At 38.9% G+C, this 25,547-nt stretch overlaps 1 protein-coding gene across 1 annotated transcript in view; it reads left to right on the forward strand.

Moving 5' to 3' along the window:
* The first annotated feature begins 14,673 nt into the window (after positions 1-14,673).
* The window catches only part of LOC118364074 (zinc finger protein ZFPM2), a 177,714-nt gene continuing 166,840 nt past the window's right edge, over positions 14,674-25,547 (forward strand). The window contains 1 exon segment of the mRNA XM_052489767.1: positions 14,674-14,999. Coding sequence (XP_052345727.1) covers positions 14,960-14,999 — 40 coding nt within the window. The 5' untranslated portion in view covers positions 14,674-14,959.

Raw genomic sequence — 25,547 nt, forward strand, 5'->3', positions numbered from 1 at the left:
TTTTATATCTGACAGTATCATATATTCTCCCAGGGGATATACTACGTTTTATATCTGGCAGTATCATATATTCTCCCAGGGGATATACTACGTTTTATATCTGGCAGTATCATATATTCTCCCAGGGGATATACTAAGTTTTATATCTGACAGTATCATATATTCTCCCAGGGGATATACTACGTTTTATATCTGACAGTATCATATATTCTCCCAGGGGATATACTACGTTTTATATCTGACAGTATCATATATTCTCCCAGGGATATACTACGTTTTATATCTGACAGTATCATATATTCTCCCAGGGATATACTACGTTTATATCTGACAGTATCATATATTCTCCCGGGGATATACTACGTTTTATATCTGGCAGTATCATATATTCTCCCAGGGGATATACTACGTTTTATATCTGGCAGTATCATATATTCTCCCAGGGGATATACTACGTTTTATATCTGACAGTATCATATATTCTCCCAGGGGATATACTACGTTTTATATCTGACAGTATCATATATTCTCCCAGGGGATATACTACGTTTTATATCTGGCAGTATCATATATTCTCCCAGGGGATATACTACGTTTTATATCTGACAGTATCATATATTCTCCCAGGGGATATACTACGTTTTATATCTGACAGTATCATATATTCTCCCAGGGGATATACTACGTTTTATATCTGACAGTATCATATATTCTCCCAGGGGATATACTACGTTTTATATCTGACAGTATCATATATTCTCCCAGGGGATATACTACGTTTTATATCTGACAGTATCATATATTCTCCCAGGGGATATACTACGTTTTATATCTGACAGTATCATATATTCTCCCAGGGGATATACTAAGTTTTATATCTGACAGTATCATATATTCTCCCAGGGGATATACTACGTTTTATATCTGGCAGTATCATATATTCTCCCGGGGATATACTACGTTTTATATCTGGCAGTATCATATATTCTCCCAGGGGATATACTACGTTTTATATCTGACAGTATCATATATTCTCCCAGGGGATATACTACGTTTTATATCTGACAGTATCATATATTCTCCCGGGGATATACTACGTTTTATATCTGACAGTATCATATATTCTCCCGGGGGATATACTACGTTTTATATCTGGCAGTATCATATATTCTCCCAGGGGATATACTACGTTTTATATCTGACAGTATCATATATTCTCCCAGGGGATATACTACGTTTTATATCTGACAGTATCATATATTCTCCCAGGGGATATACTACGCTTTATATCTGACAGTATCATATATTCTCCCAGGGGATATACTACGTTTTATATCTGACAGTATCATATATTCTCCCAGGGATATACTACGTTTTATATCTGACAGTATCATATATTCTCCCAGGGGATATACTACGTTTTATATCTGACAGTATCATATATTCTCCCAGGGGATATACTACGTTTTATATCTGACAGTATCATATATTCTCCCAGGGGATATACTACGTTTTATATCTGACAGTATCATATATTCTCCCAGGGGATATACTAAGTTTTATATCTGACAGTATCATATATTCTCCCAGGGGATATACTACGTTTTATATCTGACAGTATCATATATTCTCCCAGGGGATATACTAAGTTTTATATCTGACAGTATCATATATTCTCCCAGGGGATATACTACGTTTTTTATCTGACAGTATCATATATTCTCCCGGGGGATATACTAAGTTTTATATCTGACAGTATCATATATTCTCCCGGGGGATATACTACGTTTTATATCTGACAGTATCATATATTCTCCCGGGGGATATACTACGTTTTATATCTGGCAGTATCATATATTCTCCCAGGGGATATACTACGTTTTATATCTGACAGTATCATATATTCTCCCAGGGGATATACTAAGGCTGCCCATGGACATTACTACTCTAATTTGTTAAATGTGCACAAGCATATTGCAAAAACAGTTCATACTACAAGTAAATATAGTTTGTGTATTCTCTCCTCAGCCTTGTCTTTGTTTGCTGTGAAGATCATTTAAGTTTTTTGGCTGCTAAGTAGTTGAATCTAACCCTGGGGAACTACTGTAAACCCCAGTGAAACCAGATTTTTATACTTTTTTTGCTTCTTTCTTTTTATTTTATTTAGCTCCAGCCTTATATCCCAATGCAATGATTTAATATGCACCCACTCATAGTCTGCATATGTTACTTTTTAATTACAGGAAAAATCTAACTTGTAAGATGATGGGCTGGAAGGTGCCATTGCATTGTTATTTTTTTTCATCCTGGTATTCTGATTATGTGAGCTGGGCTCCTTTGCTAAGCGATGATAAGCAGAATTTCCATGTTCTCTGCATAATTAATCCATCTTTGCCTCTCTTCATGCCAACTCTGCCGTTATCGCCTGCACATGCCTGAATTGCAAAAGAATCCTCTCTTCAATTGGAACTTATTGATATTCAACAATAAAAAAAACTGGAAATCCTTCAAATTTAAGCCACAGATTGTTAAATGGATTAATTTCGCGGCAATCGCAGGCATCTAACGCATGAAGACAGGCAAAACAAATTGAAAGTGTCTCCTGTTTGTGGAGTTTTAGTCCTAAAATGATAGGGTTTATTGGCATGTTTTTTTCTCCATAGTCAAAAATTACCATTCATTTGCATCCTATAAAATACTTTTAAATGGTTGAAAATTCAGAGGAATTTCTTTCAATGCCTGTCGTTTGGTTGGATGATAACAACTTCAGCTTCCACACATCTGGACGCTTTTGATACTGGCTGAAAGGAATGTCTGAATATTTAATATTTTTATCTGTTTTCATCGATGGTTTCACCATTAAGGATGGCTCGGCTATTTTGCATGGAGCCTGGCAGATGTAGATTTATTTTCTGAGCTGTCTACGCTCTGCCTTTCCCTGAATATATTGATGCATTTTCCCATTTTGCTGTGCACTGGTGCCTCTGCATATGTAATAAACTAGCACACACACTGTTATAAAATCAACCAACTGACAGTGGTATCATACTGCTTTTTACAAGCAGCTCTGTTATTGCCATTGCACAGGTTTCAAAAACTAAATTAAGCACATAAATACATTTAAGATTTATATTATTAGAAATAATCATTTCACATGTGTAGGAGTTACAGTACTTATTGAAAATATAGACTAAAACCAACTATAGCATTGACTTTATAATGTAATAATCATAGATTAATCAACTCAATATTCAGTATATTTTCTTGGCAGTAGTTCCAGTTAATTAAGGTGTTGCCCCAATTGAATACAGCTGTAATTCCGGGGAATTAATCAGACAGAATAGAGAGTAGGGACACTACATTAGCTATGCATTTAGCGTCCAAATGTTATGCCAGGAGTTTTGCCTATTGCAACCTGGCATGGTATTTCCCTATGATGCTAATCATATAGGATTTCTACGAAGACACACTGCTGAAACAAACCTCTGAATGTTGTGTACATGAGCTACTGAATAGTGGTGTGTCCAACATGGATACATTTAAGGGTTTTATAATATGACTCTTTAAGTTGTTGAATGAGGTTTAATCCAAATGGTTACCTCTTCCAAAATAAAGCCTTCAAAACTATTTCAAGACAACAGCATGACACTTTGATTAATAAAGCATGTACCCTACCCCTTTTAAAGGAAACAGGCAATGGGCAAGTATAGCTTTTTGTACTTAAAAAATAGAAAAAATATATAAAATATAAGAAATAAAGTCCCTTCAGAAAGTATTCATACACCTTGACTTATTCCACATTGTGTTACAGCGTGAATTTAAATAAATACAATGTATCCCCATCTACACCCCAAAATTACAAAGTGAAATCCTGTTTTTTGAAATTCTTGCAAATATATTGAAAGTTAAATATATAAATATCTCATTTACATAACTATTCACACACCTGAGCCAATACTGTACATTATATAATCACCTTTGACAGTGATTACAGCTGTCTACAGCTGAGTCTTTATGGGTAAGTCTATACAAGCTTTGCACACCTGGATTGTACAATATTTGCACATTATTATTTTTTAAGTTCTTCAAGCTCTGTCAAGTTGGTAGTCGATCATTGCTAGACATACATTTGAAAGTATTGCCATAGATTTTCAAGTAGATCAAGTCAAAACTGGAAATTGGCCACTCAGGAACATTCACTGTGTTCTTGGTAAGCAACTCCAGTGTATATTTGATCTTGTGTTTTAGGTTATTGTGCTGCTGAAAGTTGAATTCATCTCACAGTGTCTGGTGGAAAACAGACTGAACCAGGTTTTCCTCTAGGATTTTGCCTGTGCTTAGCTCCATTCCATTAATTTTTGTTATCCTGAAAAACTCCCCAGTCCTTATCGATTAAAAACATACCCATAACATGATAGAGCTACTGTACCACTATGCTTGAATATATAGACAGTGGTACTCAGTAATGTGTTGTTTTGAATTTGTCCCAAACATAACACTTTCAGGAAAGTGAATTGCTTTAGTGCCTTGTTGCCAACAGGATGCATGTTTTGGAACATTTGTATTCTTACAGGCTTTTCATTCTGTCAATTCGGTTAGTATTGTGGAGTAACTACAATGATGTTGATCCAGCCTCAGTTTTCCCCTGTGACAGCCATTACACTGTAACTGTTTTAAAGTCACCATTGGCCTCATGGTGAAATCCCTGAGTGGTTTCCTTCCTCTCCGGCAACTGAGTTAGGAAGGACGCCTGTTTCTTTGGAGCGACTGGGTGTATTGATACACCATCCAAAGTGTAATTAATAATTTCACCATGCTCAAAGGGATATTCAATATCTGCTTTAAAAAAAATGTATATCCATCTACCAATAGGTGCCCTTCTTTGCGAGGCATTGGAAAACCTCCCTGGTCTCTGTGGTTGAATCTGTGTTTGAAATCCACTGCTCGACTGAGGGATCTTACAGATAATTGTATATGTGGGGTACAGAGATGAGGTAGTCATTCAAAAATCATGTTAAACACTATTGCTGCACACAGAGTGAGTCCATGCAACTTATTATGTGACTTGTTAAGCACATTTGTACTTGTGAACTTATTTAGGCTTGACATAACAAAGGGGTTGAATACTTATTGGCTCAATACATTTCAGCTTTTAATTTTTAATTCATTGGTCAAAATTTCAAAAAACATAATTCCAGTTTGACATTATGTAGGCCAGTGACAAAAACATATCTATTTAATCCAATTTCATTTCAGGCTGTAACACAACAAAATGTGAAAAAAGTCAAGGGGTGTGAATACTTTCTGAAGGCACTGTAAATGAAAAGGGGGAAATCACTGTCATTGTGAAAACACTTTCCGAGGTAAACTCATGTTGAATTGTACCAGAGGGTAAAATCAAGATAATCTCATAGCCTAAGACCAAATCACAGTTTAGCTAGCTACTATGATTAACATTTACATTAACAGTCTGTCACAAGGTACTAATGACAGGAGATCATAGGCACTAGTTATTTCAACCCTTTTGATTATGTATTTTACACTGCAATTTCCACCACACAATATATGACATTTCCTTCTCTTTACTCCAAAATATCACTATTGTAAAGCAAAGACACATTAGGTCTACAAGAGACATTAATGATTATTTCTACATTTAAACATTAGCCTTAAAAAGGATGTAAGTCATGTAAATCCCAAATGATGTCACAATTTCCGACTTTTGACCATTTAAAAAGACATCCAGATTACCAATAAGAATATGCTAAGGGACAACAGTGTCCCATGTTGCTCTCTTCCTCCTTTCTAACAGCAACAAGGTTTTATTTCCAGGTTTACACATCACTCCCGATGGGAGAGGCATAGTGTGTTCATCTGCCCCCTCTCTTTTCTTTCAGCACTTCCCTAAACCCCATTTTAGCCTAATCTTAAAATGTGTGGCATTTAGATTTTTTTTTGTTTGTCTGTATTTTTTATGTTGTTGTGTTTTGTTGTCACAAACCAAATGATAATCATAAGACCCCGTTGTTTAGTATCTTCCCTAGTAAACAGACAGTATCTGGATGTGGGTGCAGAGCAGAGGAAGGAAGAAGTGGTGCATCTCTGGGGAGAGAGAGACAGATCTGGCTGCTGTGTTGTGTACTTCTCCAGGGCCCGAGGTGCTGTTGGCAGTGGGGACAGTGGAGTGGGCACACTCTCAGACATCTGTTTGCACACTGCTGCTGGGACTGCTGGCTGGGGGGAGCACTCAGCCGGCACAACAACCACCACCATCACCTACCCTACCTTCGGTTGAAAATTGACTTTTAAAGAAATGGACATATTGATAGGGTAAATACCCCATTGTGTGGTTTTAAATGACAACAACACTTGTTGTTGAGAGCAGAATGCAGTATCCCAGATATATGCCATTTTACAAGATTAAGAAAATGTAAACGTATGATGTGACAAAGTTTGGGTACCACATAGAATGGTTGGCTGGTTTAGGCCCTCATTATAAATAAGAATTTGTTCTTAACTGACTTGCCTTAAATAAAAAATACAAGTATAGTTGGAATTTTCAAAACAATTAAAGCAACCGACTCGCCTGACACACACCCTTCTGTGCTGTGATTGTGAATGGCAATACTCAAATGTGACTCGACAGTTCTAATCAAATGATTTAGCATTGGATCGTATCAACCCTCTCCCTGTAATCAGATTATGAGTGCACTGTACTGTGTCTGTACACTGTATACCTTCACCTATTAATATGATCAACCTTGTGTCATTGATTTCCCCAGTGATGGAAACACTATCATGTTAATTATCACAACCATCTGGTCCAGACAGTGAAAAAGCTTCCTCTGCCTGTCTCTCACAGATTTGTAGCTGTCAGTCAGTCAACCCTCTGTCTTCAAACAAGTCACCAGGGCTTAGGAAGAGCAGAGCAGCAGAGATCACTAACTCTACTGTAGCTTCAGTCTCAGGGGATTTAGGAGTGGCGTTAGATTCATCTCCAGCTGGAAATTTGACTCTCCTTCTCTCACAATATTGTTGCTCGCACCTCCTATACCACAAATCCCTATGGATTTTGGTGCTTGGTTGGTTCCCTTTTGCTGCATGGATATTTATTTCTGGTGTTTTTATAAAAACAACCTAATTTGTGTTCCCTTCAGTGAAATGTAATTGATTGTATTCAGTGAAGATGAAGTTGTTTTCAGTCAAAATGAGACAATAACACGCTGGCATCCTGCATTTACCCTGACGTTCAAAATGATAACTTTTGTATTGTTGTGTTGTACGTATCATGGTGATAATAAGAGATATTACTGTTGGGTTTATTTCAATCGCTTTGGTGCAATTTTCACAAGTATGTGGAACATTTTCACAACACTCAGTACAAAAATCTAAACAGATCATCAAGATGGCAGTTGTTTCAAAACTAGGGTTGCAAAGCTACCGGTAATTTACCAAAGTTACCGTAATCTTCAGTAATTTAGGTAATTAACAGAAAATATATGGCAAACTATCGGAACTTTAATCATTTACACTCAAATAACTTTAAAAAAAGTATTAATGTAAAGTATTAATTTATTATATCTGTGTCCATATTGTCCATGAGTTTCTAGTAGATAGACTATATGGTTCAACAGAAAATAGACTAATTCATGAGAAAAAGCATCTAATCAACAATGGCATTATTTTCTATTAACTCTGCAACTCTTCAAACTATTGATTTTTTCCACAAGTGATGCCAGTTTGACACCCAAAAGATTGACAACAAATACATATTGAGATAGTAAAATAAATAAGTTTGTAAAAAAAAATATAAAGGATATTTAATGCTGAAACCCTCATATTAAATACCAATGATATTCACTAAATTGATGGTTTATATTTAGGATAATGTTTTACAGCTTTGTCATACTATTTTTTATTGTTTAATTATCTTATATCATTATTTCATATGTTTTACATGTGATAAGGGCAGCAGGTAGCCTAGTGGTTAAACGTGCTGGGCCGGTGACTGAAAGTTCTCTTGTTTGAATCCAGAGCCAACTAGGCAAAAAATCTGTCATTGTGCCCTTGAGCAAGGCACTTAACCCTAATTGCTCCTGTAAATCGCTCTGGATAAGTGTCTGCTAAATTATTTAAATGTAAAATAATGCCACACAAAGGGGCAAAGATTATTACAGACACCTGTGATAATCTGAAGTACCCAAAAGAGCCACTAGATGTGATAGATTACATAAAATCCTTGAAAGATACCAACATTCTGGTAGTTTACTGGCAAAATGTTCCTTTTGCAACCCTATGCAAAACTAAGCACATTTTCAATTGACTAATAAGTACAACACACAACATCATACAGTAACTTTTTCACCAAATTTGTGTTTCACATTACAATACATGTTCATATAAAGTAATTGCTTTTAACAATGCAATGCTCACATTCCTGTTGATATGATTGTCTTCTCATTTGTTAAAATACATTTGACTATTACTTAATCCGACTGCTCTTAATTGATAATCACTTAACCTTTTGTTAAACCTAAAGATTTTAAACGATTTTTTTCTACCATAGATTTTGAGAACTACATAATGAAAATATATGTTTGTAAAGAATAAACATATAAAGTATGATATATATATATATATATTAATGTACTATTATGATGATGAATATTGTGATTTCACTTCACAGTTCATTTTAAGCAATCTGATATTGACAAGATCAGAGATTTACTCTACCATATAAACGAAAACAGCAGTAACTACACTTTAGTTAAAATTGAAGTATGTAGTATCTGTTTTATCTTGTGACAAAGTGTCCTGGTTCAGTTATGTTCCGTTTCAGAAAACAAATGGTGTCAAATTTTCAGTAACTACTAAATCCAAGTCAAAACCAAGGCAAACAGCAGTAAGTGAAGTTACTAAATGAAGTTACTGCACTCTGGCTTTGGTCTGCTCTGTTACTGCAGTTACTGCACTCTGGCTTTGGTCTGCTCTGTTACTGCAGTTTGCCTTGCCCCTCACACACTGCCAAGAAAGTTGGATAAACACATTTAGATATTAGATAGTGCACTTTGCTTTTGCATTACCCAAATATGTCATAGAAAGGCAGAGGGCAGTATCAGCATTTTAGGGGTCATAGGTCAGATCAGTGGTCATGGTATTTATTACTTCATAATACCGTTTTTGTTCAATCTCTTGTGCAATTTTTGTGGTATGTGGTAAATAACAGCACAAAAATCTAGCACAACAGATCATCAAAATTGCTCATGTTTCAAAACTCTAAGCACATTTTAAATTGTCTGAGTACAACAAACAAATTAACAGTCACTTGTTCATTGCACCAAATCAGTCTTTCAATTTGCATATATATTAAATCTAAGTATCTGCTTTTCAAAATGCAATATTCATTTTACTTTTGATATGATTTTCTTGTCTTTTGTTAACAATACAATTAACTTGCACTTAATCAAACTGCTCAAAACTGATAACTACTGAACCCAAAACTATGTAGTGCCTAGTATCTGAACAGTCTACATTTCTATCAATTTGACATCAATTTATGTTGGAAGGTAAATCATAAATGGGTTTGGCTTTAAATACTTCATTATCATTCTCCATCGTCCAATGTGCTTCACAATGTCAAAGTGGAAAGACTCACTCTATGTGCTTCCATTTGAAATGATAGTGTAGTGTACAATGCACTTCTGAAATAGCTGGATTTTATATAACAGTGTATTCCACTCATTGTCTGAATTTACACTGTTAGCTGATTCATTTCAAGCAGAGAGACAGGCGATACTGTAACAGTTGACAAGTCACATAAAAAAAAGAAAGTGATCTTGTACAATGTTGCATAGGGCAGAAATGAAAAACAACACTGTGCTACATTTTTACAGTAGCCAACTGCTTTACAATACCCCTATTTCTGATGATTTATCTAACATATGTACTTTAGAAGGATAATGTAAGACTAACATATTTCTCAACATGCTCACAACTTGCCATTGGATTAAAATCATTAAAAAAAATATGCATGTCAAGTTATAGTCAAATACTGTATGGAAAATGATATTTACAGTCTACTATTCATCACTTCAAAAAGAACAGGTTTGAAATGTGTATCTTGTACTTTTTGCTATTGGATTTCATGGTAGTTAAAATGACCCAATGCTGAGCCTGTCATTATCTGATGTATTGGTGACTAAACAAAATGTTCTCATGGTATTTCACGGAAATTTTGATTTTGCATGAATGACTCATTGGGGACAGATTTGTGAAACCACAATGAATGCATAATCAAAGGTTCTGAACATAAGATAGGGGGCATTATACGTGTTATCAGTTTAGAGTTTTGTACTTAGAGTTAGAACATATACCACTTACATTTGAAACATTTGCAAAAGTGACTGAAAAACAAAAACGGTAAGATAATACATCAGTACATTATCACTTATCTACCTACAACATATTTGGCTGGAGAACCCCAAAAAGGTTTATAGCCATTTTTGTCAGATTTGCTGTTTGCCTTCAGTTCAGGTGGCTGCCCTGTCCTTGCACTTAGTCTTCCTCTTGTTCCCCTATCGCCATGGGTACACCTTCCTGTAAACCATCACACTATACTTTGATTTAACCTGTTCTGTCTTAAAAATTACCGTAGATGTCCTTAAAGATTAGAATGTTCCAAAGTGGTTCACCAAAAAGATGAGAAGATACTGTAGACGACACATGCATCATTCAGGGTTACTATCAAACAGGTATGTCACATTTCTGTTTCGTCCATAACTTGCTATCTGCTTGTAGCAGGACGTGTTTACAGGGATCTTTTTCTCTCACTATAAGTGACATCCCACTGGGCACAAACTGGTCGAATCAACGTTGTTTCAACGTAATTTGGAAACGTATTGTGACGTGGAATCTCTGTGGAAAAGAAATTGGATTTGAACAAAGTCATCAACGTTGTTTTGAGGGTGAAATTTCAACCACAGGATTATGTCATCATGGTAACCAAATTTCAGCATAGACTAACCTTGCACAAAATATGTTGATTTGTACCTTTAAAATAATGTCAGAATTCCAACATTATATCCACTATCACAACGACAAAAATTAGGCTTGGCAGCATCTACTGGAGAGTTGATCAATGTACCGCTAGCTTTTGGTCTCCCATCCAAAGTTTTAACCAAGCCTTGCTTGGCTATGATACTGACTATTGCCAATGTGCTATTTTGAGAATGATTGTTGAGAGATCTCCACATAAACATGAAATACTGTAGATTCACTGTTGCTATTGAAGTCATTAAAAAGGGTAGGTTTAAGAGAGCAAATTAAATGTGACCATTCTTTATCGATCATCAATTATGTTAATTCGGCCTGTATAGCATTTTCAAAGTCATCAACAGCTATTGTTTGAATTCAACCCAGAATTCCACTAAAAATAGACAATACAATAAGCTTAGGGTTTCAAGCTCTGGTTGATTTCAAATGTAAAGATAATTAGAGATATTGAAATGTGTTTGGCAACCAAATATCAGAATTTGAAGGAGATGAATTATCTGCTTGGATAGTTTCATCTGTGCCACTGAATGAGTCTGGCTTTAATTCCAGTTTGTCTACAAATAAAACAATTATATGTTGAATTCACGTCTCCATCTCAACCAAAAATCTAAGTGAAAGAAGAGGTCTAAATCAAATAAAAGTGTATTTAAAGTTTGATTTAATTTAGTGTCATTTGTAATTTGATACAGTGTAATTTACAGTAATGTAGGAAATTACATTCAGAGGGCAAATTTGAAACACGTACAGTTTAAGTCGGACGTTTACATAGACCTTAGCCAAATACATTTAAACTCAGTTTTTCACAATTACTGACTTTTAATCCAAGTAAAAAGTGTCTGTCTTAGGTCAGTTAGGATCAACCACTTTATTTTAAGAATGTGAAATGTCAGAATAATGGTAGAGAGAATGATTCATTTCTTTCATCACATTCCCAGTGGGTCAGAAGTTTACATACAATCAATTAGTATTTGGTAGCATTGCCTTTAAATTATTTAACTTGGGTCAACATTTTGGGGAGCCTTCCACAAGCTTCCCACAATAAGTTGGGTGAATTTTGGCCCATTCCTCCTGACAGAGCTGGTGTAACTGAGTCAGGTTTGTAGGCCTCCTTGCTCGCACACGCTTTTTAAGTTCTGCCGACAAAATTTCTATAGGATTGAGGTCAGGGCTTTGTGATGGCCACTCCAATACCTTGACTTTGTTGTCCTTGAGCCATTTTGCCACAACCTTGGAAGTATGCTTGGGGTCATTGTCCATTTGGAAGACCCATTTGCGACCAAGCTTTAACTTCCTGACTGAAGTCTTGAGATTTGATTTAAATATATATACATCATTTCCATCTAGTTTGTGAAGTGCACCAGTCCCCCCTGCAGCAAAGCACCCCCACAACATGATGTTGCCACCCCCGTGCTTCACAGTTGGGATGGTGTTCTTCGGCTTGCAATCCTCCCCTTTTTCCTCCAAACATAAAGATTGTCATTATGGCCAAACAGTTCTGTTTTTGCTTCATCAGACCAGAGGGCATTTCTCCAAAATGTACGATCTTTGTCCCCATGTGCAGTTGAAAACCGTTGTCTGGCTTTTTGATGGTGGTTTTAGAGCAGAGCTTCTTCCTTGCTGAGCGGCCTTTCAGGTTATGTCTATATAGGACTCGTTTTACTGTGGATATAGATACTTTTGTACCTGCTTCCTCCAGCATCCAAACAAGGTCCTTTGCTGTTGTTCTGGGATTGATTTGCACTTTTCACACCAAAGTATGTTCATCTCTAGGAGACAGAAGGCGTCTCCTTCCTGAGCGGTATGATGGCTGCGTGGTCCCATGGTGTTTATACTTGCATACTATTGTTTGAAATACATCCACAGGTAGACCTCCAATTGACTCAAATGATGTCAATTAGCCTATCAGAAGCTTCTAAAGCCATGACATAATTTTCTGGAATTTTCCAAGCTGTTTAAAGGCACAGTCAGTTTAGTGAATGTAAACTTCTAACCCAATGGAATTGTGATACAGTGAAATAATCTGTCTGAAAACCATTGTTGGAAAAATTACTTGTGTCATGCACAAAGTAGACGTCCTAACCGACTTGCCAAAACTATAGTTTGTTAAGAAGAAATTTGTGGAGTGGTTGAAAAACGAGTTTTAATGACTCCAACCTAAGTGTATGTAAACCTCCGACTTCAACTCTACTTGAATTTTAGCTAACCCTGGACCATGATAAGAACTGTCTGACAGTCACCAGGGGAAGAGCAAGCAAGTTCCATGTTGGTCACTGGGATATGGAAAGTGATGGCAATGGCAGGGGCCAACTGAAATAAAGCAGATAATGCTTCCATCCTTGAAAGGGATACTTCTGGATTTTGGCTATGACACCCTTTATCTATTTACGCAGAGTCAGATTAATTTATGGATACCATTTGTATGTCTCTGTACCCAGTATGCAGGAAGTTGGAGGTAGTTTCGCAAGCCAATGCTAATTCAATTAGCACAATGGCTGGAAGTCTATGGTATCTACAAGCATGCTAGCAGTTACCATAGACCTCCAGGTGTTGCGTTAATGCTAGTTAGCAATTGTGCTAATGCTAGTTAGCAACTTCCTTCAAACTGCACACAGAGACACAGGAATGATATCCACAAGTTCATCTGACTGTGGGGAAGTATATAAAGGGCTTCATTGCCAAAATCCAGAACTATCCCTTTAGGATGAAGCATAGTTGACTAGTTAACCCTTTCAATTGTAGCCTAGTCTCAGACCCCAATTTCAAAGTCCTGGATTGGGTCATTTCACAGGAGATTTGCTTACCTTACTTGACAGTTCAACTGGCAAATTGAAGAAGTACATTTCTAGTTTATGTGAATTTTTAAGAAATGCTACTTAAATTCAGAGTCATGACAATAACGTTTTTTTGGGGGGGGGCTTTTTTTTACTCAAGGTGGAAGGCTTCAGAAACTGTATTATGGAGGTACAATTTGGAATTCAACTAATTTTACATTGTAAAGTAGGTCTACTATGCAATTGTAATAACTCAACGAATATGAAATGTGCTTCTCTTTTCCTACAATGAAATGATTTGAGGCTTCTATAGTGTCATTATGTCCAGAACAATGTAAGGGGTGCATGTGTTGACTCGCAAGCTGCCTGATCTCGCGAGTTTATCTGGTAATTACAAGGCTAGCTGTGTGTGTGTGTGTGCAGTGAATCTGTGTCCAGTGTGCAAAATTGTACAGCTGTCTGTTAATGCTTACTCTAGGCCTATGAAATTATCAGTTATCAATTATCAGTCAAAATACATATCCTTCAGATAACTTAAATATTCATACTAATGTGGTATTGTCTAATTATTTTATCTAAAAACTAAAACGGGCATTTTTCAAGTTTGACATGGTGGGAATTAGAACGCAAACGCATATCCAAAACCCGCGCCAAATATTGGTGGTTCAAAATGTGTTGAGTATTATTTGGCTAACCCCACAAAATGTGACATTCCACTAGTAATTAACAATTAAGAAATCACTACTTCGGTAGCACAAGCTAAAAGTCAAGTTTAAGAAGCGGTGTCTACGGTACCCGTGGAGGCACAAACCTTATCTTCAAACAAAAGCGCGAAACGCTTTCACCTCCCCAGTCAGTCCGTGCGGATCGCAACTCAGTGCAGCCTCATCTCGGAGAACGCCATTGAGAAAGAGAGTGAAAGAGAGAGAGAGAGAGAGCGAGCAAGAGAGAAATAGAGCAGATCAGAGGAAGAGAAAGGAAAGAGACAGAGCGACATACTCTGTGAAAAAAGTGTCCATAATTCGTCACCCTTTCTTTCTCAATTTCCACCACAAACCCTACCGGTGCTTGGATGAACCAAAACCTATCGATCAGTCAGTGCTACACCTGGATCTCCTGACCAGCTCCGAGCAGGCATGTCCCGAAGGAAGCAGAGCAACCCCAGGCAAATTAAACGTAAGTTTTACAGCCTCGCTGTCCTGTTATCTACCAAAGCTTGTTGGAGAAGTTAAATTAGGTTAGTGAGTGACTAGTCACTTCAGCACCGATGTCAATTGGCAATCCCAGATTTAATTGATACTGTTGATGTAGTTTCGTTCATTGATAAATGAGTTATGTTTTTGATCAATCATATTCTGTCATATGCTATTGCTGAGAAAGGCGTTCCATCTTCTGACTTTTCAAATTATGTTTTTACAGATATAGGAGTTTGCTTGGTGTTTGCTAAAAAGTGGATAGGTTACTTTATAATATTTGACATATTTATGTCAAGCAAATCAGGATTCTATTCTTGTGATTTATTATAATGTGCTGATATGATCTACAGACATTAAACACCTAAAGTTAAAGAGTGTATATCCTTTGCAAACTGTCTTCTTGGAATTCTGTTTCCAATTAAACAATTGAAGTATTATATCTTAAGCAATTATGTAGTAATACTAATGTCAGATATACTGAATAACCTAAGTCAAATGAGGAATGTTCCCCTTCACACACACACACACACACACACACACACACACACACACACACACACACACACACACACACACACACACACACACACACACACACACACACACACACACACACACACACACACACACACACACACACACACACACACACACACACACACTCACACACACAAACTGTATAAATAAATGAAACCTAAATTAAAACTTTTACAATAATAGCATGAACCCTATTCATTCTGCAGAGTAGGTAGTGATTGTGTCACTGTCTAAATATATAATTGGTTATACACATTTATAACTGGACAGGTTATATACATTAAAAAAATACTGAAAAGTGTTCATGGTAATATAATAACTAAAATATACATGTCAAATACAATGGACAGGGTTTTTAATATTACTACATGTACTTGTTGTTAGTTTCATCCCCATTTCAACAAAGCATTGTGCCTCTGGATCTCTGATAATTCAAGGGTTATTTCAATCACTTCAAATAACAACGCTTTGAGTGAAATACCATGTGACATGAGACAGAATTTATCTATATGGATTTTATTTCCTGTGATTTTAAACAAGCTGTGAAATGTGTTTATGTAATTCCAAATGTGGAATTGAAATGGCTGGCCTAGCAGGCTTCCCAGTGGAAATGTATCATACTAACAGTGGTCATAGCAACGTTGCATTTTAGTTCTGCTCTTTCGAGACTTGAAAACAACGCTGACTTTTTATTGTGCCTTTTTTCATTTTGTATTGGCAAAGATTCATCGTATTCATCATACTTTTCTTGTTATAAGCAGTGTAGTGAATTGTGGTGTTGAAGAGCATTTGCAACAACCACCTATATATACACTTATTGTACAATACAGTCCTATGTGGTTATTCTATATTGGCCATGTCATTTAGCTGTATGACTGTCTATGTGGTTATTCTATATTGACCATGTCATTTAGCTGTATGACTGTCTATGTGGTTATTCTATATTGACCATGTCATTTAGCTGTATGACTGTCTATGTGGTTATTCTATATTGACCCTGTCATTTAGCTTTATGACTGTCTATGTGGTTATTCTATATTGACCATGTCATTTACGTCGGGCTGATTCACTGGGAATCCCTTGTCCTACGACTTGGGTTTATTTGAAGAGCAGGTAGGAAGAGACTCCTTTGGGATTTCTCATTGTTGTCAGACTTATAGACATGATGAGAAAAAATAATGAGTACTGTCCACTCACAAGATATTTTAGATAATTCAAAAATATATTTTTTGTTTCAATATTTGAAATAGTTATTCCAGTAATAGTGTGATTGGTAATGTGGATACAGCACGAGGAAGAAATATATACTTCATTTATACAGTGTGTGTGTCTGTGTGTGTGTAAATCATGATTCTGTTTTTACATGAGGTATTTACTTAATAGTGGTTACGATTAGTCAGTAATTGATTGCACTGTATATGGCTGTCAACAAAATGTAATTATATATTCCAGGAAGATTTAGATTATTTTTGTTGTTGTTGCAGTATCAGCAAAATGGCAATACATTACTGCAAATGTCTATTTTCTAAAAGATCTTCAAAGGCTTGTCACTCACGGTCACAGCTTGTTTTATGCATTTACAGGTTGAACATATTTTCCGTCATTTTAGTATTTTAGGCAAGTTAAGAAGTTGATAGTCGGAAATATATTTTTCAGTACCTGAATATATTTTCAAAGAACAACTTAGAAAATTGGTTCTGATTACAAAATGTAAGTGGGTATCATGGTTCTGAATTATGAACTTACCTGTTATAGATTAAATGCAAATGCTCTAAGACTCTTTTGATGTAGACCGAACAATTGAAATGATGTTTGTTGTAATTTAATAATAATACGAAGAAAAACAAAAACTATTTTTCTGCTCGGTATAAGTACAGTGTAATTGGTATGAATGTGTTGCTATTCGTGATTATTTTGAGCAGAGAAAGCATTGCTGATCTATGAGGAATACGCACAAACCTGTATACTATAGCCTAGCATGATGTGCTAAACCCACTTGTGTAAGAACCAATCACAAGGAGGATGCCTCTGAATTTTGTTGTCAAGCAAAGAAGTACTGCCTTGATTTGAGCATCCTCATATCCACTGTGACCCAGGCGTGCCTGAATTACTATGTCATGTGTAAGAGGTTGTTAATGAGAGGTGAGGAGTGAGGATACAGTGTTGAAAGAACTAAAGCATTAGTTAGAAACAGAAAGGTCAAAGGAAACCTCGATGTGTCCTACCCCAGGAACTAGGAGCTAGGGAAAGGCCTGAGGACCAGGAACTAGGAGCTAGGGAAAGGCCTGAGGACCAGGAACTATGAGCTAGGGAAATGCCTGAGGACCAGGAACTAGGAGCTAGGGAAAGGCCTGAGGACCAGGAACTAGGAGCTAGGGAAAGGCCTGAGGACCAGGAACTAGGAGCTAGGGAAAGGCCTGAGGACCAGGAACTAGGAGCTAGGGAAAGGCCTGAGGACCAGGAACTAGGAGCTAGGGAAAGACCTGAGGACCAGGAACTAGGAGCTAGGGAAAGACCTGAGGACCAGGAACTAGGAGCTAGGGAAACCCCTGAGGACCAGGAACTAGGAGCTAGGGAAAGGCCTGAGGACCAGGAACTAGGAGCTAGGGAAAGACCTGAGGACCAGGAACTAGGAGCTAGGGAAACCCCTGAGGACCAGGAACTAGGAACTAGGGAAAGGCCTGAGGACCAGGAACCAGGCAATGCACAGAAAGTCAGCGCAGACAGTCATTCTAAAGGACAAAAAGGTTGTTGGGCGCAGTTCCCCCCCATCCTGCATACATTGGGCCGTTATCTAAAATTGTGATTTATGCAGTATTTTAATATTTTGCTTATTCCTTCCCCTTGGGTGCTCTCTGAGCGGTGATAAAAAGGCGAAGCTGAAAGAGCACCATTAATTTGCTCCGATGACTGGGGAGATAAGGACAGATAATGGAAAAGATAAGCAGGGAAGATATACCATCAGAAACCCGATTATTACCATTAAAATTCCAACCCAGCAATCTGCAGCCGGCTGATAATTCCCTCTCCGTTTCCACCACTTTGGATGATAAGGCAAAAAATAGTCACTCAGTGCTCCTTGATTAGGCTGCCTGGATATCCCGATAATACTGTGATAAATTATGTATTTCCCCCTTGTTTTTTTCCTCTGAAACGTTACATCTGATTTTTTTCTTCTATATTTCTGGGTCGTCCCTGTATCCCTCCCTCCCTGCCTCTCTTCCTCTCCCAAGAAAGGGATAAAAACCCATACACTTATATTGTAATAAGAGTTTGATAGAAAGGGGAGATAGTGGAGGTGTTTTGTATGGGAGCACATATCAATGTTATCAGTCCATCTCTGTGAGCCAGCTGCTAGCTGCTGTTGTTTCTAGCCTTATCACCCCGTGCCAATATGCCAATAAATTGCCCAGATTGCCAGCTAGCCGCTCCAAAGCAGATCAGCTAAATTTGACAGAAATGATGGAAATATGGCTGATGCTCAGCGGATTGTGATTAGAGGAGAATATGTGAATTCCTTCAAGGCTCCCTCCTTCCCTCCCCCGTCTCACCCCTCTGTGGCTCCTAGTGCTATGCTGTGGTGTGTCCATACCTCTCCTGCTGAGGGGTACATTTTGATTCTTAATAGGAAGGCAGAGATATGAACAGAGCTGAATGGAAAACGCCTCCCCTCAGAGTCATTTTTCTGTAAAATTGCTCCCAAAGTTTGGTGGCGTGTAGATGAGCCGAGATGATGCAGGGAGCCTCTTCCCCCAGTGTTGTTTATGGAGACATTCTATTGGAAGGGTGTTGAGAGGGCCGTGCACAAGACATCCAATGTCAGATGTGCTTATTAAATTGACTTAGCACTCTTCCCTGGCCTAACTGTTGTCTTCACTACAGTACATGGTGCTGCCTGTGACTTCGTGAATTCCTGTTGTAGCGTTAACTAGCCCTTTACCAGATACAGGACTGCTCCTCTCTGCTGTTAAACCATTCAGTGGGGTCCAGAACTTGTACTGTGCAGAAATGAAACTACATTGTGATGAGGATGTATATGTTCATTCCAGAAGGATAACTACTGTATTATATTTAAGGGTGTAGATCTTTTTGACTGCTCAGAAAGACTTGATCTTACATCAGCATACAGTTTATCATATCAGGTGACATTTATTTCTTTGACCAATTGGTTGCCTACGCCTACTTTCTGTGTGTGTGTGTGTGTGTGTGTGTGTGTGTGTGTGTGTGTGTGTGTGTGTGTGTGTGTGTGTGTGTGTGTGTGTGTGTGTGTGTGTGTGTGTGTGTGTGTGTGTGTGTGTGTGTGTGTGTGTGTGTGTGTGTGTGCTTGGCTGTGCATGCATACGGGTGTGTGAGTGTGTGTGTGTTTGTTCATACGTGAGTGTGTGTGAGACTGGGGATTGTGGTCAACTTTAGGCTTGTGCTCTGTCATGAAAGGTAATCTGCCTAGTAGAAGTGCTGTCTTCTATTTGACCTCTGTCACAGCTGAATCAACTTGTAAATCAACTCAAGCAGTCTGATGTTTTGGGGGGGGATCATCATATCTGTGTTCGGATGCCAGCCTCTCGTATTTAAGGGTTTCTTTTTCAGTCGCCTGACAATCACGCTGCCTTTCTTGTGCTCCTCATACATTTCTGTCATATGAAGAATGGTTGTTGAATGCCAACTTTCCCTCAAACATCTGTTCCCTGCCAATAACAGCTTGTGTTGTGTTGCTTTCTCGTCGTCTTGGCGGATGGATCCCGGTTCGCCTTCACTCTCTTTCTCAAACACTGATGTTGCACCACCAATGTATGCAAATAGCAGGCTGTCTCCAGTCTTCACATGATTTCTGGCTATTTTATTTAACATTTATACTTTCAAGTATTGTTGTTGCGATTGTAAGTCAGATTGACTTTAAGCGCCCGTTTTATAGGCCACATTTCTGATATAACATTAGAAACTATGAAATGGAATGTAGAGTGTGGATGGATGTGTGTTTCCTTTGTTGAAAAAACTGCCAGCTGAAGTGGAGGCTGAGCTGAAGTTGGCATTGCTGCTGAGTGTGTGTGTGAGTGAGTGTGAGTGTGTGTGTGTTACAGTGGTGCTGCAGTGCAGCTTGAACAGCACAATGAGATGTGGGCATTGGTCGCTGGGTCGCTGGTTTCAAAAGGTGGAGGTCATTTCCTGTTTCCTCTTTGTCTTCCTCTTTCCTGTAATTCCAACACCATTATCCCAGTGACTCTTCACTGTTGCAAGTCATTATCTGCTCCTTCATAGTTGTCATTGGGGCGGCAGGGTAGCCTAGTGGTTAGAGCGTTGGACTAGTAACCGGAAGGTTCCAAGTTCAAACCCCTGAGCTGACAAGGTACAAATCTGTCGTTCTGCCCCTGAACAGGCAGTTAACCCACTGTTCCCAGGCCGTCATTGAAAATAAGAATTTGTTCTTAACTGACTTGCCTGGTTAAATAAAGGTTAAAAAAAAATATAGATTTTTTTTTTTTTAATGGATTATTCAACATGGATTGTTGTTTTTCAGGATCTGATCACAAAAGTGTTTTTCAGTTTTAGTGCTGCTAAAACAGAGATGGGTTAGGATTAGATGGCTCAGTCCCTTTCAAATAATTTCTATTAAAAGGACATGTTCTCTCGTACGTCCCTTTTCGTTTGCATGCCGTTGTAAATAAAATAAAAGAATAGGTAATGGTGCCCCAACAAATCCTAATCGTTTGTTCCTCAGTTTATTTAGATTTGATATCAAGTGATGACTTTTGAGCCCCAGGTAACAATTGACTTTCAGCCGTTTGAGTTAATAGCCTTGTCTCTAGCTTGTACGGATCAATATGTGTATTAATTAATCACAGCTATCAGGAGCCGGATCTGGTTCCATTTGTTGTTACATCAGCAAAATATCAATATAGAAAGTGGACTCCCTGATCGTCATGGCAACTTCATCTCTTAGGTCAAAGAGAGTTTATCTTATCTTGCTGCCGAGAGTGGCAAACTGCTTAGGAATCTAGTTTAGACTCTAAGATCATCGATTTAAGCTTTTTTTCTTGTTGTTTCGGGGAGGGGAGAAAAGAAGAGGGCTGCATTCTAATCACAACAGAGATGTTAAGATTTGAATATTGATCACTCTCCAAAGGCCATTATAGGATAGCTATGGCCTCTAGTCCAGCTGTTGTTCAAGTACGTCCTTTTAAGACCCAAACAAGGCTTTGATTATCAGTGTCAGCGTGTCAACACGGAGTATGTCTGTATAGCTGTCTGACAGTACGTTTCCTACTGCTCCAGACATAAGGCTGAGTCTGAAATGCCATCCTTCCCACTATATAGGATGCCAAGTCAGACACACGATACAATGTTTACAGACCAGTGTCTATACACATCCTGACACTTCTCTTCATCACGACACCATAAACATTCACATATATTATTTGGCATATTGAATAATAAGTAAATTGATAGATTTTGGTATATCCTTGTATCAGCCACATTTATCATGGTGCACAGTTCCTAAAAAATTGTAGATAACATAGCGGTAGGCTAGTTTTTTTACGATGAAGTCTTTGTGTATATTGTGAATATGGCCAGTTTTTCCAGGATGTGACTTTGCCATGTGCATGTTGATATGATATGAATATAATCATGTGTGGGTCTGCGCATCATCATGATGTGTCAGGGAGGTGGACCAGGGTCTGGTCTCACAGGAAGTTGGCCTGGTGGTGTAGGGATCTGCTGGGTCCCTCTATGACTATGGCCCAATTGGTACACTATTCCCTATATAGTGCACTACTTTTGGCCAGAGCCCTGCTCAAAAATAGTGTACTACAGTATATAGGGCATACATTTGGGATGCACGCCATGCCTCTACCTCATCAGCAGGAGAATAGTCCTCAGGCTAGGAGCACACAGGAACATGCTTTTTCCTCCCTCTCTTTTTGCCTTCAGGACACAATTGCCTCATTTAACATTCTCTATTTGGCCCCTGCCAAGAGGGGAAACAGCCAGGGAGTAAAAGAGCCACCACACATCATGAATTCTTTCATTTAACTTGTAAATTCCCTTTCACCTTGGTGATGGCTGCGCGGTTATCTGTCGTGATGGCTGGAGATGTCGCTCAATTAAGGGCTTTTCTGAGGTTACTCCCCAATATCGGAGTGATTTTTGTCGTCTGACGTCATGTTATATTATGGATATGGATATTATGGGTTCTGTTTGGGCTTTTAAACAGCTTAGAAGATCAACACTTGCCTTCCTCTGTTCTATTCTAAAGCAGAATGTTCAAGGACTCTAGTGTAAACTTTTCCCCACTGTGGAGAAATACAGTTCCCATGTATATTTTGTGGGGAGAAAATGTTTCAATTACAATCAAAATGAGTTCTGTGTTGTTTCAATGGTCAAATGTTGTGTTAATAATGTGCTATTAGTTACAGTGTTTTCACAAAGTCATGCATTATCACTGCAAATGTATTTTCTGGGGTGCCAGTTTCCTGTAGTGCAGGTTTGGTTGAATCCAGGCCCTTGAGGATAGAGGAAGTGACTCAGCCTAGCAGCTGTGAATGTAAAAATGTGTTGTGAACATGATGTAATAACAAAAGTCTACAATTTCACCCTCACAGGAGCAACAACTTCCTTTGTTTTTATTTTCCATGACATATTAGGTGACTGAAAAGGAGTGATTTAGTCAACATCATTTTTTGACCAAGATATGAGGTGGCACGGCAGAAAATGAAGCCCTAATAGCTGTTACGTTTAAGTCTCTCTCTTGGCAGGAATTAGCCGAGGCTGTGAAGGACAAGAACAGGAGAAGATAGAACTTTGCATTTCTTGGGCATTAAGGATAAAAACGTGTCAGGCGTCGTAGTTAAGGGATAGGTGGCTACAGCGGATTAAGTAGCAAGCCTTTCAGTTCAATTTGTTCATCAGCATTTCTCTGGGCCCAACAGCCCAAAACACACAGCACTGCTAAGGGTTCACTGGAAAATCACTAATGACAAAGCTTTGTAAATAGATAAACAATTTATGTCAAATGTTCTGAAAATATAAAACAAACTTCAAAACATGTTAATACTTTAAAGAGGCTATGGTTTGATTCGCAGCATAGCGTGGCAGCGGCAGCATAGCCTGGCAGCATAGCGTGGCAGCGGCAGCATAGCGTGGCAGCGGCAGCATAGCCTGGCAGCATAGCGTGGCAGCGGCAGCATAGCGTGGCAGCGGCAGCATAGCCTGGCAGCATAGCGTGGCAGCGGCAGCATAGCGTGGCAGCGGCAGCATAGCCTGGCAGCATAGCGTGGCAGCGGCAGCATAGCCTGGCAGCATAGCGTGGCAGCGGCAGCATAGCGTGGCAGCGGCAGCATAGCCTGGCAGCATAGCGTGGCAGCGGCAGCATAGCGTGGCAGCGGCAGCATAGCCTGGCAGCATAGCGTGGCAGCATAGCGTGGCAGCATAGCCTGGCAGCATAGCGTGGCAGCATAGCCTGGCAGCATAGCATGGCAGCATAGCCTGGCAGCATAGCCTGGCAGCATAGCCTGGCAGCATAGCGTGGAAGCGGCAGCATAGCGTGGCAGCGGCAGCATAGCCTGGCAGCATAGCCTGGCAGCATAGCGTGGCAGCGGCAGCATAGCCTGGCAGCATAGCGTGGCAGCATAGCGTGGCAGCATAGCCTGGCAGCATAGCATGGCAGCATAGCCTGGCAGCATAGCGTGGCAGCATAGCCTGGCAGCATAGCCTGGCAGCATAGCCTGGCAGCATAGCGTGGCAGCATAGCCTGGCAGCATAGCGTGGCAGCATAGCGTGGCAGCATAGCGTGGCAGCAAAGCGTGGCAGCATAGCGTGGCAGCATAGCGTGGCAGCATAGCGTGGCAGCGCGTAGGGCTGTTGACAGCCCAGTTTACATCCCCCTAATCAGAGGGCATGTCTGCATATGATTAGCCTGGATGCATGCAAATATTCATAATGGAATGATATGCCAATTGTCAGTGGCTGATGTTGATCGATTATGTTTTAAATGAGATTATGCAAATCCGATTGGAGGAAGAAGTGAGTCTGATTGGCTGTGATGAGAAGAGTGACAGGTTGTAAAGTGTTATTTCTCCTGTCCTGTAATTAGTCCCCAGCAGTTTGAACTATGTGAAACAAATAGCTATGAAGTGAGATTGTGATGGAACTGCCTACCTGCCTTTCAGAATCAGGCAGCAGTGGATCTCATCTCAAAGAATTCTAATCTGGTAATTGCTAAATACTGGTTTGGTGACAGTGACTGAGTAGCTTTGCCCGAGCAAAATGCTTTGCCTTATTATATCAGATGTGTTTTTTTTAAAAACAAGTTTCCACCAATCAGCCATTCCCCAGGACCAAACCACAGATAGCTTGGCTAAACGCTAAAAGCATCCTCTCATTCAAGACATGATACTTAGAGTCCCAGTTTAGTCTAACTGAAAACTATTGATTTCTGTCTCTATAAAAGGCTGGTATTAACGTCCATCCCCGTGATAAAATGGTGGTTTAGTGGGTGTAACATGCTGGTCTACACAGACCTAGAGCCCAGAGCAGACCGTGGTCTCTCTGTGTGAACCATGTGTCTGGGATTCTCCAAAGAGACACATTTGACCATAATGAAGTTTCTTAAGCTTCTGAAACAGGATAACAACTGGGTCAGATGATAAGATCGAGCAAAACAGGGTAAGAAAGTAGAAGAAAGTGATTGATTGATGTCTCTGGCTTTGCCGCCATCACAAGCAGTTGACAGTTAGTTTAGGATCAGATGATTTCACTCTCTAGATTGGAGTGAGGGGAAGCTAGTCAAATCTTCAGGACAAAAAGGTCAAGGGCTTCTCTCCTCTCCTTCTCCTCTCTCTCTCTCTCTCTCTCTCTCTCTCTCTCTCTCTCTCTCTCTCTCTCTCTCTCTTTCTCAACAGCTTGCTTTGACAAACAGGGAAATGTTGCTAAGATTTGTGAAAAAAGACATAACATACCGTCACAGCTAGTAATATTCTATGGAATGACTGACTAT

This window comes from Oncorhynchus keta, chromosome 31 (genome assembly GCF_023373465.1).
Source record: "Oncorhynchus keta strain PuntledgeMale-10-30-2019 chromosome 31, Oket_V2, whole genome shotgun sequence".
Classification (NCBI taxonomy): domain Eukaryota; kingdom Metazoa; phylum Chordata; class Actinopteri; order Salmoniformes; family Salmonidae; genus Oncorhynchus; species Oncorhynchus keta.